We start from the raw sequence: 15,161 nt of genomic DNA, 5'->3' as shown, positions 1-15,161 counted from the left end.
GACACTGCACTGATCTGCCTGTTGAACACTATCCATTCTCCCCTCACTTGTGAATAAGACCTCTGAACTCCTCCATTTGATTCAGGATGAAGTGAGCATGCCACCCGTCTCAGACTAAGGACCATGGATTTGGAGGTTCTGATTCTAATCCCAACTGCTTACTACTCAGCAGCGAACCCCTCCAGTACCAGTTGAAGGTCGCGTCTTGCAGCCAGCAGAACCACATCTTCAAAAAAGCAGGGATGCACACTGGGGCCAACAACTGGATCCCCTCAACCCCGGAGCTGTGTCTAGAAATTTTATTCAGAAGGTTTATGAGTAGAATTGGTCCTTTGGCATAGTTCAACCCTTTCTGGAAAGAAAATGACACTGTTGGCACTGCAGACATAACTTGAATACTGGTTGTACGGACTGGATGAGTGTTCAGGGGTTCCAGTGCCCTTTACTCATAGAGCAACAAGAATCCCCAAGGGACATGGTCAAGTACCTTTTCTGAGTGAACAAAGTGTAGTTGAGTGAATTCTTGTTCACCCCCTTGGATCCTGCTGGGGGTAATCCACTATTCCACAAACAGGACAAAAACACAGTGCCTCCTTACTCACTGACCTGGAGAGGACACTCCACCCTTTTCCCACTGATGACCAGAGGCTAACAGATTTTGAGGTACTGATTTTCATTCCAACCAATTTACACTTGGCTGAGAACCAACAACAACCTTTAGTCCTCGAGTGGGTTCATGGATTGCCACCATGCACTGACCATCTTCTGGCCCCGGCTCCAGCTCCAGCTGGATGCTTCATCAATGAAGAATGGTATATGTTCCATTCAGACTCATTGTCCTCTGATTCCATCCAGATGTGGATGAAGTTCTGCCAGAGAGAAAACTCTAAGCATTCCAAGCAGACACAATATGTTTGTGGTTTGCCAGGTCGGACATATTCCCCAACTATGAGAACCAATACGTGGTGTGTTGGTTCTGGTAGTGACGATGATCGGTTGACAGCTCCCACCTCTTTTGACCCGAGTGGCCAAACCATGAGGCTGCATGTCTGAAAAACTAATTGTAATGGTGCAAAGATATGCCAAGGGTGCGCTGGTCCAAAGTTCACTTGTGGGACTTTATGCATCCTTATGGCTGAACATAGTGTTAATCATGGAAAATCCGTCATGAGTACAGAAATCCAGCAACAGACTACTGTTTGGGTTCTGATCAGTGCAGCGTTTTTTTCCAAGCATACCTTGCCAGGTCTCACTGTCATTGCTCATGTGTGCATTGAAGTCCCAAAGCATAATGATAGAGTCCCCAGCAAAACTTCTCTCGACCAAGTTCTCTCCCATATTGCATTTTTTGGCTGTGTTCGTCTGGGCCCCTCTTGATGCAGACCCGAAGCACACAAAGCCCCCCACCATAATTAGGTGAAGGCTCACGGAGGGGATTGGGAAAATATTCTTAAATCATAATCTAGTAATCAGTCTGGAAAACCATTGATCAGTAGGAAATTGGTATCTGAGCTACTGAGAATGCTGTAAATTCTCAAGAATCATATTTTTGGGATGATTTTCTTTTGTGGGCTATTGAGTTGAATTGATTGTGATGGTATGCAGTTTTGAGGTTATTACTGGTGATTATTGAATTCTGGGTTTTTGTGCTCATTGTTAAAAATGGCTTAATATTGTCACAAGCAATTTGTGTGATGACAATTGACCTATGAATTTTGGCTCAAGACAAAAGAGTATAAACGACAACAATTCCCCTTCAAATGTTCTTCATTGTCATTCATTTTGGACCACTCCTATTGTTTCCTGTTTTTCTCCGAGGTTTTTTTCTTATGCTGTGTGTTTGCATTTTTTTCATCTTTTGGTTGAAGTGACCTTTTTGCAGCCATTTTTGTTCACTGAAGTCAGCTTTCTCTCTTCTGTGAAAAATTGTCAACGTAAAAGTATCTTTGCTATCGCTTTTGCTTGGCAGATAGACGTGAAAGGTTCGTATATTCAAAAATTGAAAGTTACCATGGCTCAGATATGAAAACAACTGAGAAAATTATGGCGAAAAAAAAGGGGGTGAGAAAAAGTAAAAACCGTGGCCTGTATAGTAATTTGAGACACTGCTCAGTTCAGAGCTCAATGCACTTTTGTAATTTGGGTTGATGATGCATATCTTTCACTGAAAGTGCCACTATGTCTGTAGGAGCTGCCCTACAAATTAAGCAATAGGAAAAAAAAAATCATTCTGTGAGCTGTTTGTTCTCTTAAAACAAATAGAACAGAATTGGGAAAGAAAGACACTAATTTCATGAGTCATTTCTTTGCACATTGTAATTTAAATTTGGTTTTATCTGCACAAACGAAAGGGCAGGTTAACTAGTATAGAAAGCCGTGCACAGACTTGATCGTCCTGTCACAGCCTTCACAGGGCGCCGACAAGCCTCGGGTATTTTAAATTCCCTCTCACTTGTGGTAGTTGCGGCAGAGAGCAAACTATTTTTTGTCCCATATACTCAGATTAAAAAAAAAATCTGTTAAAGTATGCTTTGGAATTTACTGAGAAACACTTAAGAAGACTTGAAATCAATTAAAACTATCGTTCTTCAGGGTTTGGCATGCAAGCAGCCACACACACTCACTGCTACATTACATTTAATTGAAAATCATTACATTAGCAAGAGCCATCCATTGACCATTAATTATATATTTTGTATTATACAAAGACAATCTGTACAAAAAAAGTTTAAACTTTCTGTAAGTGAAATCATGTCCTACAACTATTTTTCTATCAAGTCGACTTGGCACGAAAACCTATTACAATAAATAAATAAAATATATAAAATAGTTTGTTTAGGGACTTCATTCTATAGTTCATACAATTCCCAATGGAAGAAGGGAAAATCAGACCGGCATAAGAAAGAATGTGGAGGACTACAACAGAATGTAATGAATACATCTAGAATTCAAGAATGATTATAAAGTAAAATATATGCAATAAAAACACTCTCAGGACATTGAATCCTTTGAAATGGGACTGTTTTGAAGAGATCGGCTGGTGCGTCACCCAGAACAGTCCCGTTGCCATCTCAGCATGAACCGACCCAGATAAATGAGAAAATTCACAAGAAATTCAAAAATACGTCATTTGTCAAACACGTTGTTGAAAGTGTTTTGGGCCTAGGCCAATGGTGTTGTAAATGGTCAGACATCTGACTGTTTTAAAAGGAAAAATGTGTAATTTTGTGCGCTTGAGTGCACAACATGGGTGTTCTGGGGAATGTGAATGCAAATGGGCATAGGTGTTAAGTGTTCAGTCTGGGCAAGCAGAAGTAAATCACATGGCATCAGCAACGGAAGATGTTGTGACATCATTTAGGCTTTTGCATCTCTCGTAAAATCTGCAGAAACGTTTGCATTACCATTTGTTATTTTAATGTGTCTTACAATGGATATTAAAAAGTGTGTAGGATAAGCAGTGCATGTGTAGTTTTTCTTTATCAAATACCATCATCACTTACTGTTTGCCATGCATAATATAGTATTTTCAAGTCACTTCACTGGGTTGCTACGTGACACATTCCACATGTATTTTCCAAAATAATTTCACTCTTAACTATGGAGATACTGTGTGGACCAAATCACGGAAAAAAGTAATGAGCCAACGCAATCTCAAATCATTTCAAATAAAGCTGATACATGTACGGTCCACTTTCTCTGTCAGGTATTTACATGCCTAATTTTGTCTGCCCGTTGACACTTTATTGCATTTCCTGATTATAGCTTCTTAATGTGAGTTTCCCTCCAGTGATTACTAGAATAACTTTTCCACTGGATACTCTGCCAGGAAAATAAAATTAGGGTTTGCTTCAGGTGGAAATTCCCCATAAAATAAAGTGGTATTTATTGTGTGACTAAATCTTGATAATATAATGGCCACACCCCTCAGAGGTACTCCCCCAGAGTGAATACTCCCTGAGGATAACTATTAACACACGATGGAATTCAATCAGCAGGATAGTGCATGTGAAGGGAACCTGCAATGATGAGTCCTACTGTATAGTATTGGTGTTATATTTTTTTAATTTCCATCATCAAACACTGCAATAAAATGCTTGAACAAATGCACAGGGTTAAAATTCATGCCCAGTTTGTCACAGGGAAAACCCAACCACGAGTGGTGAAAATCTGGGGACAACCAACTTCTGTACTCAGCGAAATAAGTCAAAGTACTTCTGGCACGAGTAAATAGCGGAACCCTATAGCAGGGGACAGAGACAATTAAAGCACCCATAGGAACTTTAAACATTTACAATGTGCTTTATTTTACACCATAAGTCTTCCACTGGCTGAGTTAGTGGGGACTTAACTGTCTTAATCGTTAAAAAGGCTGACGTCATTGTTGGCCTGTGAGCTGACCCTGTAAGCACGCATTTGAAATCCGATTTGTTAAAGAAACATTCACTTTGCTAAAAAGGTTTAAGTTACATCAGAAGTGAACTGCTCCTCAACCCACTTGCCAGATTACATTGACATGGGCAGCACGGACAAAAAAGAAACTCTAAAATCCATATACAGGATTAGAAACAGCGATGTAAAAGAAATGGTACAAAATGATCGGAATAGACTGTTAACAATTACAAAGCACTTAATACAAATGAATGGAACAACTCTGAGAACTTAACTTGGAAATGTATCCTTGCTGGGAGTGATGGCTGACTATGGTTTTGAGATAATATAGATTTCATTCATTTCGATAAATGGTTAATAATTTATAGTCATGTTTATGGTCTATGACCACATAAGATTATTTATAATGATAGTTTATAGTTGTTGGCTACCAGCAGTTCATCCATAAAACAGAATATGTGGATGGTTTTATAGTATTGACAGAGCGAGGTGGCGAAAGGACACGTGTCACTGTTGAAATAAACTAAAGCTCAGCATTTGTCTTTTTATCCCAAAAAATAAAACATCTGGAGTTGAGTCTAAACCATTTTTGAAAATTGTGTTAAGATGTGCTATTTTCAATCATGTATTTGTGCTCAAAAGCACATGGTTCTTAGTTTTAAGTGAGGGTAGGGACTTAAGCCATTAAGACGGCCGTTACTTACGTGGTCATAATTGCTAGCTGAAAGCATCTTTGGATACTTTCAAGTTTAATACAACTGTAAAAAAATACAATGACAATAAATTTCCAATATAAAAATGATAAAAGATAATAAAATGAACTAAAATGACACTTGAAGGACATGGATTCAATGACAGTGGGCTCAAGGATTACTGCATGTAATTTGGAGGCGTTTTTCTTCAGATTTACATGAATAAGGGTAGACTTTGTGGCTTCCGTTCAGTTTGTTAATTATTAACAACTTAGTGTACCTCTTATGTACGGAGCAGACAGCAAAGAAATTGATGTACCACTTTGGGCAGGAGATTAATACACTACTACTGTATGTCGCAAGTAAATCTCTCGGTTTACTCTGTTTAAAATGAAAAGGGAAGAAAAATAAACATCTGGAAGCTCATTAAGATGAAGTCTAGCGTGACGTTTGAACATCAAGTCTTTTTGTGTGACTTACAAGGCATATTTTTCCAACAATGTTGGAAGGTTGACAAAGTGTAAGAAGGGCGTTCCAGTGTGTGTGTGTGTGTGTGTGTGTGTGTGTGTGTGTGTGTGTGTGTGTGTGTGTGTGTGTGTGTTGGGTGTGTGTGTGTATATACATGTGTGCGTGCGTGTGTATGTTTGTGTGTGTGTTTGTCTGTTCCATGCGTGTGAGAGAGCGAGAGAGTGCGAGAGAGAGAGACAGAGAGAGAGAGAGAGAGAGAGAGAGAGAGAGAGAGAGAGAGAGAGAGAGAGAGAGAGAGAGAGAGAGAGAGAGAGAGAGAGAGAGAGAGAGAGAGAGAGAGAGGAAGGCATAAAATCCAACCATATGCTTTTTGCAGATCATTTGTTAATTGGACAAAGCTGGATTCTGACTGTGGGTTTTTTGCCTTAATTGAAGACAGTTGAAATAATGATTCATGAGGAAAGTCCACATCTGAGAAAGGTTTTCTAGGCTTTTGTAGGAATAAGATGGATTTGTCTGTTTATGCAGTTTTCATAACAAGCTTTTTCTTTTACAAAATACTGTTTTTTGTATCATCTTGCACTGATATAACTTACATTAGAAAGTTCATCATTAGCTTACGGATCTGTGATAATGTAAAATGTCAAATCTTGCACTGGTTGTCTTGTGTGCATTTGCATTTTTTTACTTATTAATCAAAGTGCTTCTGGACATCATGTCTTTCAGCAAAAGATTGGAGAATAAATATCAAATATTTCTTCACTGATTTGACAGCACTCCCCTTTATTAAAGTGTTCTCCAATAGTATGAACAGTTAACATTGCCTATCAAATACAAACATAATACAAATAAATCAAATTACAAACTCTTGGAACCCGTTGTGTTTGAAAGTTCAGGACTACTTGTACTTTAGATTGGCCAATAATTTGTCAAAAGTGGCACCCACACGTGTGGACAGACCAAGTGTATGACTATAGGGAAAAATGAGAAATTTTCCATGGGAGTTTCTGGTTATTGACTTTTTAATAGATTATTTTTTTTGCCTTCCCATTCTATTAAAGTGATCTGAATCTTTTGTCGGTTGTCCTGTTGCTGGTGGGTGAAGATTTGATACTTTTACTACTCCCCGCTGGAGATTTTTGCTGATCACTACCAATTGTTTTACGATCTTTCTTTACAGCTCTTGCAGATGTTGTTTTACTTCTTCCTTTTCACTAATTTAACATCTGTAACTGTAACACCCCATGCCTTGGTTGAAGATAATGCATAAAGTAACCTTTTAAATGGACAAGACAAAAACCGATAGATTCAAAAGTTGTAATGTTGTTCAGTGAACAACAAATGTAAAGAAATTGAACTCACTGTCTTGGAGACAGTTTTGTAATTGACCTGCCAGCACTGCTTATTTTCCAACCGTGTTTATGGAATACAACCAATCCCTACTGTCCACTTGAGCATTGTAAGACTAAGCTCAAAACAAATAAAACACAAAACAATCGGGGTTTTCCTTATTTATGTAAAATTTGTATGTACACGTAATAGAAATGCACACAAAATAGTGCTAAAACAGGCTAGCAATATCAAGCAAAACACTGGACAATGGTTAACACTTGTTCTTGTGAAAAAAAAAGTCAAACTGCAAATAATTTCGTTTCAACTTAATAATGGTTACTGAAAAACCACAGTGACGGAAGAGGCACATAATTTTTGGTCAAGATTGCATGATGATATTGCCGTAACGTGATTGGAATATAGGTTTTTGTAAGAGATTGCAAGAAGCTTGACAATGATAACAAGCTAAATTGGTGAAGTCTTTAGCTAAAGCATCTCATGACATCAGTCATTGGTCAGTTATTCTTTAGAAAACATGATGAGCTCTGAATTGTTATGACTGAAAATATTAACAATATTGCTCATTTAATTTTGAAAGAAATAACAAAAGCGGTCGCCTTTTTGTGGTCCAGGTCTCATAAAAAAATGTAGAAACAAACAAGCAAGCTTGATCCTTACATAATCATTACGATGATATCATTTTCTTTACTAAAATTCAGACAGAACTAATTGAATTGATCATATCAAAAATGTTCTGTTACCTTCAAGCAACATTTGAGGATGCATCTACATATACGTTGTGGAAATTTGGGATATAAGCGAGTCGAGCTAACTCAACTAAAGAAATAAATGTATCTCTTCTATTTGTGATGTCATCATTCACTCAAAAACTGGGACATTTCAAATGATATATGTAAACAGAAAGATATATCAGTATAAACAAGACCAAAAAAAGCCATGTTTTTGAGTTTAACGCTTGTGCAAGTTCATATGAAGAAGGAGATGTGACCAATTAGAGGGAGGTCATCTTATTTGAAGACATTTTCAAAGGCAGGGCATTTGTGGGTCTTGAGTTTCTTGATGGCCTTTTTGAACTCTTTGCTGGATTTATCCCACTTGTGGATGCCCGTGAGCAGGAACTGCTTGTCAACCTTCCGGCCCATGATAAGATACTGGTTACCCAGATTGTCCAACTGCTGGCACGGGCAGTCCGCACCATTCTTCAAGTACATCACAAGCTTCTTCATGTCCTTCTTCGACAGAGTGCCAGCTTTCAGCATCTTCTTCCGTTTCTGAAAGATCACCTTACGGTCCATGTTTTCTCGCTTCACCTCTTTGATCTTGGTCTTAAAAGCTGCAGAACAAGAAGTTACTCATATCAGTCTAGTACAGCACTTTTTACATGGAGAATGTGATTATGTTTAAAAACATGAAATATGTCTATGCTAAAACTGAAAGAAAATCTGGGGAATAAATGATATAACATGTAACATTTAGACATAAACCCTTATTTCATCCTTCCTTTTCTATAACCAAAAATCATTTAGGCTTGTTTTTTGTAAGTTTCTCTTTCATTTTTTCAATTGCAATTGAATAATGTTAAAATTTAATGCATGTGACTTGATTTTTCAAGGTATTGTGCTAAACCCCATGATATTTCAGTCAAAACACTTTTTTGTCTGCTGATGCCTGACACGGGTTTCTCTGGTGGTTTTGATTGGCTTAAGGCTGTATCTCACTGAGCAGCAAAGGTTTACAAGTGTGTACATGTAGCAAATGTTTTTTCAACACAGTTCCATCAAGGTCGCAAACAATCACAAAGACGTTCACCAAGAATTCCAATTTGTTTCTTGTCGCAATGAACTTTGGATGACGACAGGAAAACCGGTTTGCAACCAATAAAACTGAGAATGTCTGATGAACATAGAACAAATGTTCTATAAATAACATTGTGCACACTTTTGCAAACCTTCTCCACTCATGAGATATGGGCTGTAAGCTTGAGACAGCCATAAAGCCAAACAGAAGGGTGTGTGCTGTCTTCCATTCACAATGAATGGCAATGTGGTTCATCTCATCAAGTGGCTTAAGTGAGGACTGCCCTGTTCACTATATCAACAAGGGAAAAAAGCAATTTGGCAATGACAACAAAGGAGGCTGTCCAAACCAGAGGAGAGATTCAATTGAAGGGTGTTGGGAGTTTTGGGTGCAATGAAGTTCCATAAAACTCTAAGTGTGGAGAGATAAATTGCGGTGGGAACAAAGTGTGGAGTGGGGTAGTCCGTAAATCTGTTACGAGCTGAGTGCCGCGCGGATTTGTGTCTGACAGAGGGAAATTCATCAGGATCTCTTGAGACATTAGGGAGTGTGATAGTGCCGAGGGGATGACTTAAAAGGGTTACTTTTCAACAACCATTCTGATCTATTGGCTGCAGAGCGAGTATAAGAACCCTTCCCCGCATTTAAGTACGTTTAATCCAAAGCTGACTTGACTTCGCTATGTTCATCTTTTACTAAGGTCAAACCACATGGGGAACGTGCTTGTGCATTGAGCACGAATCATTAATGTGCCTCTGTAAAAATGTTGAAGAGATACCAAAAAGAAACCACCAACAACAACAACAACTATTTAACCTCCACCTCTAAATGAGAACACATTTCCAACCATTTCCAGTAAGTAAGATTTTCAGTGAACAAATAAACCAATCCTCTGCCAGAGTGGGTATATTTAATAAGGATTTCGGCCAAAAGTCAATGACTCATTGGTTCAATTTCACCATCCATGCTTATCCAACTCATTGTTGAACAGAAAAGAACAGGAAGTCTTTAAAACATATCTATTTTATGGTCCATTCCAAACAAAATAGATGAGCCTGTCTGTAAAATCAGTTTGTAAACTTGGTCCAGAATCCCGCTGTCCCATTCCATGTTCGCAAGTCAAAAGTGAGCACAATGCATGTCTTAGGTGTGAAAAACATCATAATCTTAGTGTGGGTCTTTTCTAATTTGTGTGTATTTAAATGGTTTCCCGAATACATGCCATGAAGTCATGCTTGGCTTCATGCACAGTTGGAAATATTTGGCACTTTGCGAGTCCGACAAGAAACGCTCTCAGTTGGCCAGCTGGAAGAAGAAACAGATGTTTGGCCGAGATGCTACAAAAATGCAATCTTCTGTCATGCTGTACATTACTTGATACCACATCGCAATTGACACACACATACCACCGTCAAAGTGGTATGTTTGAGAAAGACATCTTTGAGCCATCTAAAGATGACTTTCTAAAACTGCTACGTAAGCAATGCAGTGTTTTATCCTGGTTACGGGGTCTTAATTTGTCTGTATCAACTAAGAACCAAAAACAAGTTTCCTCTAGGAATAAACAAGGAAATGATGTGCTACCATAGTTTTGGCAAACAACAACACAAATACCAGAAGGGGTAGACTCATTACCAATCTCAACAACAAAGCAAAACATTAAACATTCAACAATAACTTTAAACCTTGGGATGGGACAAGGAAGAAAGTCTGGTTTTAATATTACCGTTAGCTCGGCGGCAAACGTGGAAGAAAACTTGTCAAAGTATTTTGGAGCAACCAGTAAATAAAATGAACAAGCTGGTAGATGTTTTTCTGACTTCCATCCTGTTTTCTTTTCAGAATGGTTTGTTTATGTTGGACCGCATCTGGTTTTCATTCCAGTTGGGCAGATGACCCTTCACAATGTATTGAATGTGCACATCGAAAGGTCTTCAATACTTGTCTTCAGGATTGAATTGTGCGTATAAAAAAAAAAATATATATATATATATATATATATATATATATATATATATATATATATATATATATATATATATATATATATATATATATATAAAAAATGTTTAAAAAAACATATAAAATGAAAATATATATATATATATATTATATATTGTATGTGTATATATATATATATAGATTTTTTTTTTTTTAGCACTATGGTTTCTAGTTGTCAATATTTCATTTTATTCAGACATCTAAGAAAACGGGCTAATATTTAACAACAGTCTTCTCAGACAGCAAACATTCGACTTTAGTGCTGTATGGAGCTCTCACATAAAGACTTTAACGACCCCTTTTCACTGGCCACTGAAAATAATCCTCTTCTAATCCAGACACACTGTGAATGGTGACCAGAAGATAAATTCTGGGAGCTGGTTTGTGCAGGAATAGCAATGTTGCACTTTAAAAATAATGTTCTTTGACATACTGAAACAAAGTTTATGTAAAGAGGTTAGGGTCTGTTTTAGGATAGAAGATAAACCAATGCTGCTTACTCAAAAATAAGTAGCCTATGTATATAATTGATGTCAGTGTATATGACTGAGTGTCACAGCATCCTTACCAAATTCGCTGGCACACATGTGCTCCAGCATGGCATCTGTTTTCATTTCATTGTCACAAGGAGGACAAATGGGAGAATAACCTGTGGAGAAAAGGGGAACACGGGATGTGAAGTATAATGGTATGAAAATTACATTTGCAATCAGACAAGACCAGTTCATACACCTTCATAACCATCACATACTGATGACAGAGTGTTATTTGTAGGATGTATGCAATCTTCATTGGGACATTTGGAAAATGTGGAAAATTCAGTATTAAACAATCTTCTCTGTTGCCTAGTAATTGTTTTAAAGTATTTTTTGTTTAAAAAGCTAATATTAAATACCATAGTCTTGGCCAAAGAATTACATTTATTTATTTATTTATTTATTTATTTATTTATTTATTTATTTATTTATTTATTTATCCATCTATCTATCCATCTATCTATCTATCTATCTATCTATCTATCTATCTATCTATCTATCTATCTATCTATCTATCTATCTATCTATCTATCTATCTATCTATCTATCTATCTATCTATCTATCTATCTATCTATCTATCTATCTATCTATCTATCTATCTATCTATCCATCCATCCATCCATCCATCCATCCATCCATCCATCCATCCATCCATCCATCCATCCATCCATCCATCCATCCATCCATCCATCCATCCATCCATCCATCCATCCATCCATCCATCCATCCATCCATCCATCCATCCATCCATCTATCTATCTATCTATCTATCTATCTATCTATCTATCTATCTATCTATCTATCTATCTATCTATCTATCTATCTATCTATCTATCTATCTATCTATCTATCTATCTTTTCTTATGCAGCTATGACTACATGGAATTTTAGCAGCATAAGCAAATCATACGCCTTAAACTGCCCAGTCTTTGTCTTTTACGCTTCATAAACCCTTCTTAAGTGACCTCAGCAAAGAACATTTTCAACTTTTATGGCCAGTTGTAATTAAAAGAGGCAGAAAGCAATGTTTCTGACATTCTGATTGCACGTGGTTCATTGTGTGCTTTCTATTTAACCAAACTACTAACATTGTTTCACAATCACACAGGGTAAAATGGGGGGTAAGCAAATAGTTTTCTCTCCATTGCCAGTTGTCCATTACATGTGCTTAACAAACGTTTGTCAAAGCGACACTCTGGTGTAAAGAGCTTGTGAAAACAGACACTGTTTACCAAGTCTCACAGTCTCTTTGCTTGTTTGAGATAGTTTCTCCTTTTAAATCAATTATCACCACATTGTATGTCGCAACAGGAGAGTGATAAGCACTGTTAGCTGACCTCTGCTAACAACAATTATGGAAAACTGGAAGGAGACATTTGATTGCCAATGCCAGTGGTTAAGTTCATGCTGACGGACGGGCCTCTGAGTGTGCCCTGATTTATTTCTCACCAGTGACAACAGGTGATGTCTGTGGAGTGGGGACATCTGTGTGGTCCCCTGAACTTTGAAATGCGGAGGGTTTTTCTCTTGAGAAAAACAGGGCTTTATCCATACCGACGTGTCAATCAATGACACCCGCCCCCTTGACACACACAGGGCTATGCCCCCTCTTCAGATACAGTGAGCACTGTGTGAGTGCTGGAAGATGCACAGGCTCCCCATTTATAGCTCACACGTAGTGTGAAAAAGCCTTCAAGTGGTGTCGTTAAAGCGTCAGATGGAAATCTAAGTGAGTTGATGATGTGATGATGGGAATGTTGAAAATGAATAAGATTGCTGTACATTCCCTACCCAGGTGCAGACCTCACTTGTGGCATGTGGCAGGGGCACAGTAACACAACAGCAAACCTACTTTTATATTCAACCCATACTTTGTCTTTCCCCAGACTTGCTGGTTTTGGCTATCTTTCAAGGTTCCTCTGGTATTTGTCAGCTTGGCTCGGGCTAGGAACAGAACCCCCTGGCCGCCCCTCCATTGATTCTGTGTGAGGTGTGTTAGTCAGCCTCACACTAAGGAGTCTCTGCAGGTTTGGGGAATGAGCAGCCAGAGAGCCATTAGTAACGGATGATGGCTCCAGGGAGGGGTGGATGGTTGGTGGGGCTTGCCGTGTCTTTGGCAGCTTGCTTTAAGATTGCTTGAGAGATTCAGGATTGAGGCAATATTAAAAGAAGATGTGCATCTTTTTCTGATTTACCCAATTTGTCATATAAAGCTTTCTTACTACACTGAAGCTATTCTCTTTCCGTGGGCTTCCACCCAACATTGTTCTTTGCTACTCAATAAACACTCACTGTAGCACAAAAATGAGCTTTTCAGTGATCCATCACACTAAGCAAACAACCTGCTGACATCTCTTTGTGATCATGGTTCCAAGTCCCTTTTATTACAGAAAAAGAAATTAGAACCGCATTAGATGTCCGTTGACATTGCAAAGCGGAATGCTCTCCCCCAAAAGGTTGCATTGACTTTGTTTGTGTTGGGATTTACATCTTCACACCTTCACCCCTGAAACAACAGTATCACACCAAGGAGGCAAAAGTGGTCACTGTTTGTTTTTTCAGCAGGGGTAGTTTGTCTTCATTTCTTAATGTTAGTTACTTTGTTGTTACACAGTAGTTGGTGCCCACTTTGCCCAAATGGGATTACTGATTAAACCAATGATCATTTTAAAGGCAAACCAAATGAGTTTAGTACCTGCTTCTGTCGTTTTTAAGTGAGAGCTGGATTTTTAAAAGTAATGCATGATACATTTACCTGAGAGTGAGAGAGTGATTGGAGTTTTGTAGATGAATCTAATACACAAATATATATGAGAAAAGTGAATATGGAAAACACACACACACACACACACTGGGAAACACACTCAGGTACAAATTATACATGGGCAAAAAAATCTTACCTGTCTGCTTTGTGGATTCGGTGGCGTTGGGTTGAGTCATGGCGATGCACACGTCGTCTTGAGGGTATTTGTCGCAGGTGAGCATCTCCGGCCAGGGGAAGCCGAACGCCTCCATGATGGGGGTGCAGCCATCCCGCACGGCCTCACAGAGCCATCTGCACGGGTAAATGGGCCGCTCCAGGCAGACGGGCGCAAAGAGCGAGCAGAGGAATACCTGCGTGCCCGGGTGGCAGTTTTTGTGCACCAAGGGAACCCAGCTGCTGGCTTGCTGTTTCACCTCGGCCATGGTCTCGTGTTCCAGCAGGTTAGGCAACAACATCTGACTGTAGCCCACGTTATGGCACAATCGCAGGTCGTCCGGGATGTCCACGCACTGCGGGGGTTTTCCGTAGCTGCGCCCGCCGTTGTACGAGTCCGACGACTTCCAGCTCAGATACTCGTACTCGGAGGCTCCACATGCTGTCAGCATCGCTATGGTTAGAGCCAGGCGGATCATCCCAAAAGCCGAATGAGACTCAGAAGCAGCCCTCATTGTGACTGGAACTCGAACCAGTGAGCTCACTTCAGAAAGAAACCGACGGGATACGCAAATAAAGATCCGCTTTGGTCAAGTCCTACGTGTTGCGCTGCTCTCGAGCGTGTGGCTGCTGCAGAGTTGTGCGCTCAACTGATGCGCTGTTAGGACACAAGCGCACAAGAGGTGATTGTAAAGTGCGCACTGGCCAATAAGAGACTGTTTTGCAGCCTTTTGGCACTAGGCTTGCTGTCAGTCAAGGCGCGTAATTACCCAATGTGTAAAAACGCCCCGGGAGCCTTTCCTACCTTTCCTTTCCCTCCGCTGCGTGTTGTTCCTTTGTCAAAGTAGACTACAGAATAGAAATGGTCAAATAAATCTCACAATGGTAAATGAATGGCCTCATTGGCTTTGTGGTGACTGCACAAATCACAACCTGCTGCTGGTTAGACCATCAGATTAGATTAGAATTTTAATGCAATTTTTAGTTTAATTTGGAGTGAAATG

The 15,161-nt window shown here is 39.1% G+C and overlaps 1 protein-coding gene across 1 annotated transcript; it reads right to left on the bottom strand.

Annotated features, from left to right (window-relative positions):
- Positions 1-6,329: 6,329 nt before the first annotated feature.
- On the bottom strand, positions 6,330-14,841 carry sfrp1a (secreted frizzled-related protein 1a). Its single transcript, XM_085909962.1, has 3 exons — positions 14,141-14,841; positions 11,272-11,352; positions 6,330-8,238 (listed from the first exon to the last, which is right to left on the bottom strand). Exons 1-3 carry the CDS (start codon positions 14,670-14,672, stop codon positions 7,913-7,915), a joined length of 939 nt encoding a protein of 312 aa, XP_085766088.1. The 5' UTR covers positions 14,673-14,841; the 3' UTR covers positions 6,330-7,912.
- Positions 14,842-15,161: the final 320 nt, after the last annotated feature.

Source organism: Syngnathus leptorhynchus, chromosome 4 (genome assembly GCF_054491065.1).
Source record: "Syngnathus leptorhynchus isolate UIUO chromosome 4, UIUO_Slep, whole genome shotgun sequence".
Lineage (NCBI taxonomy): Eukaryota > Metazoa > Chordata > Actinopteri > Syngnathiformes > Syngnathidae > Syngnathus > Syngnathus leptorhynchus.
The sequence above is the reverse complement of the archived record's forward strand: the minus strand, read 5'-3'. Positions and strand labels throughout refer to the sequence as shown.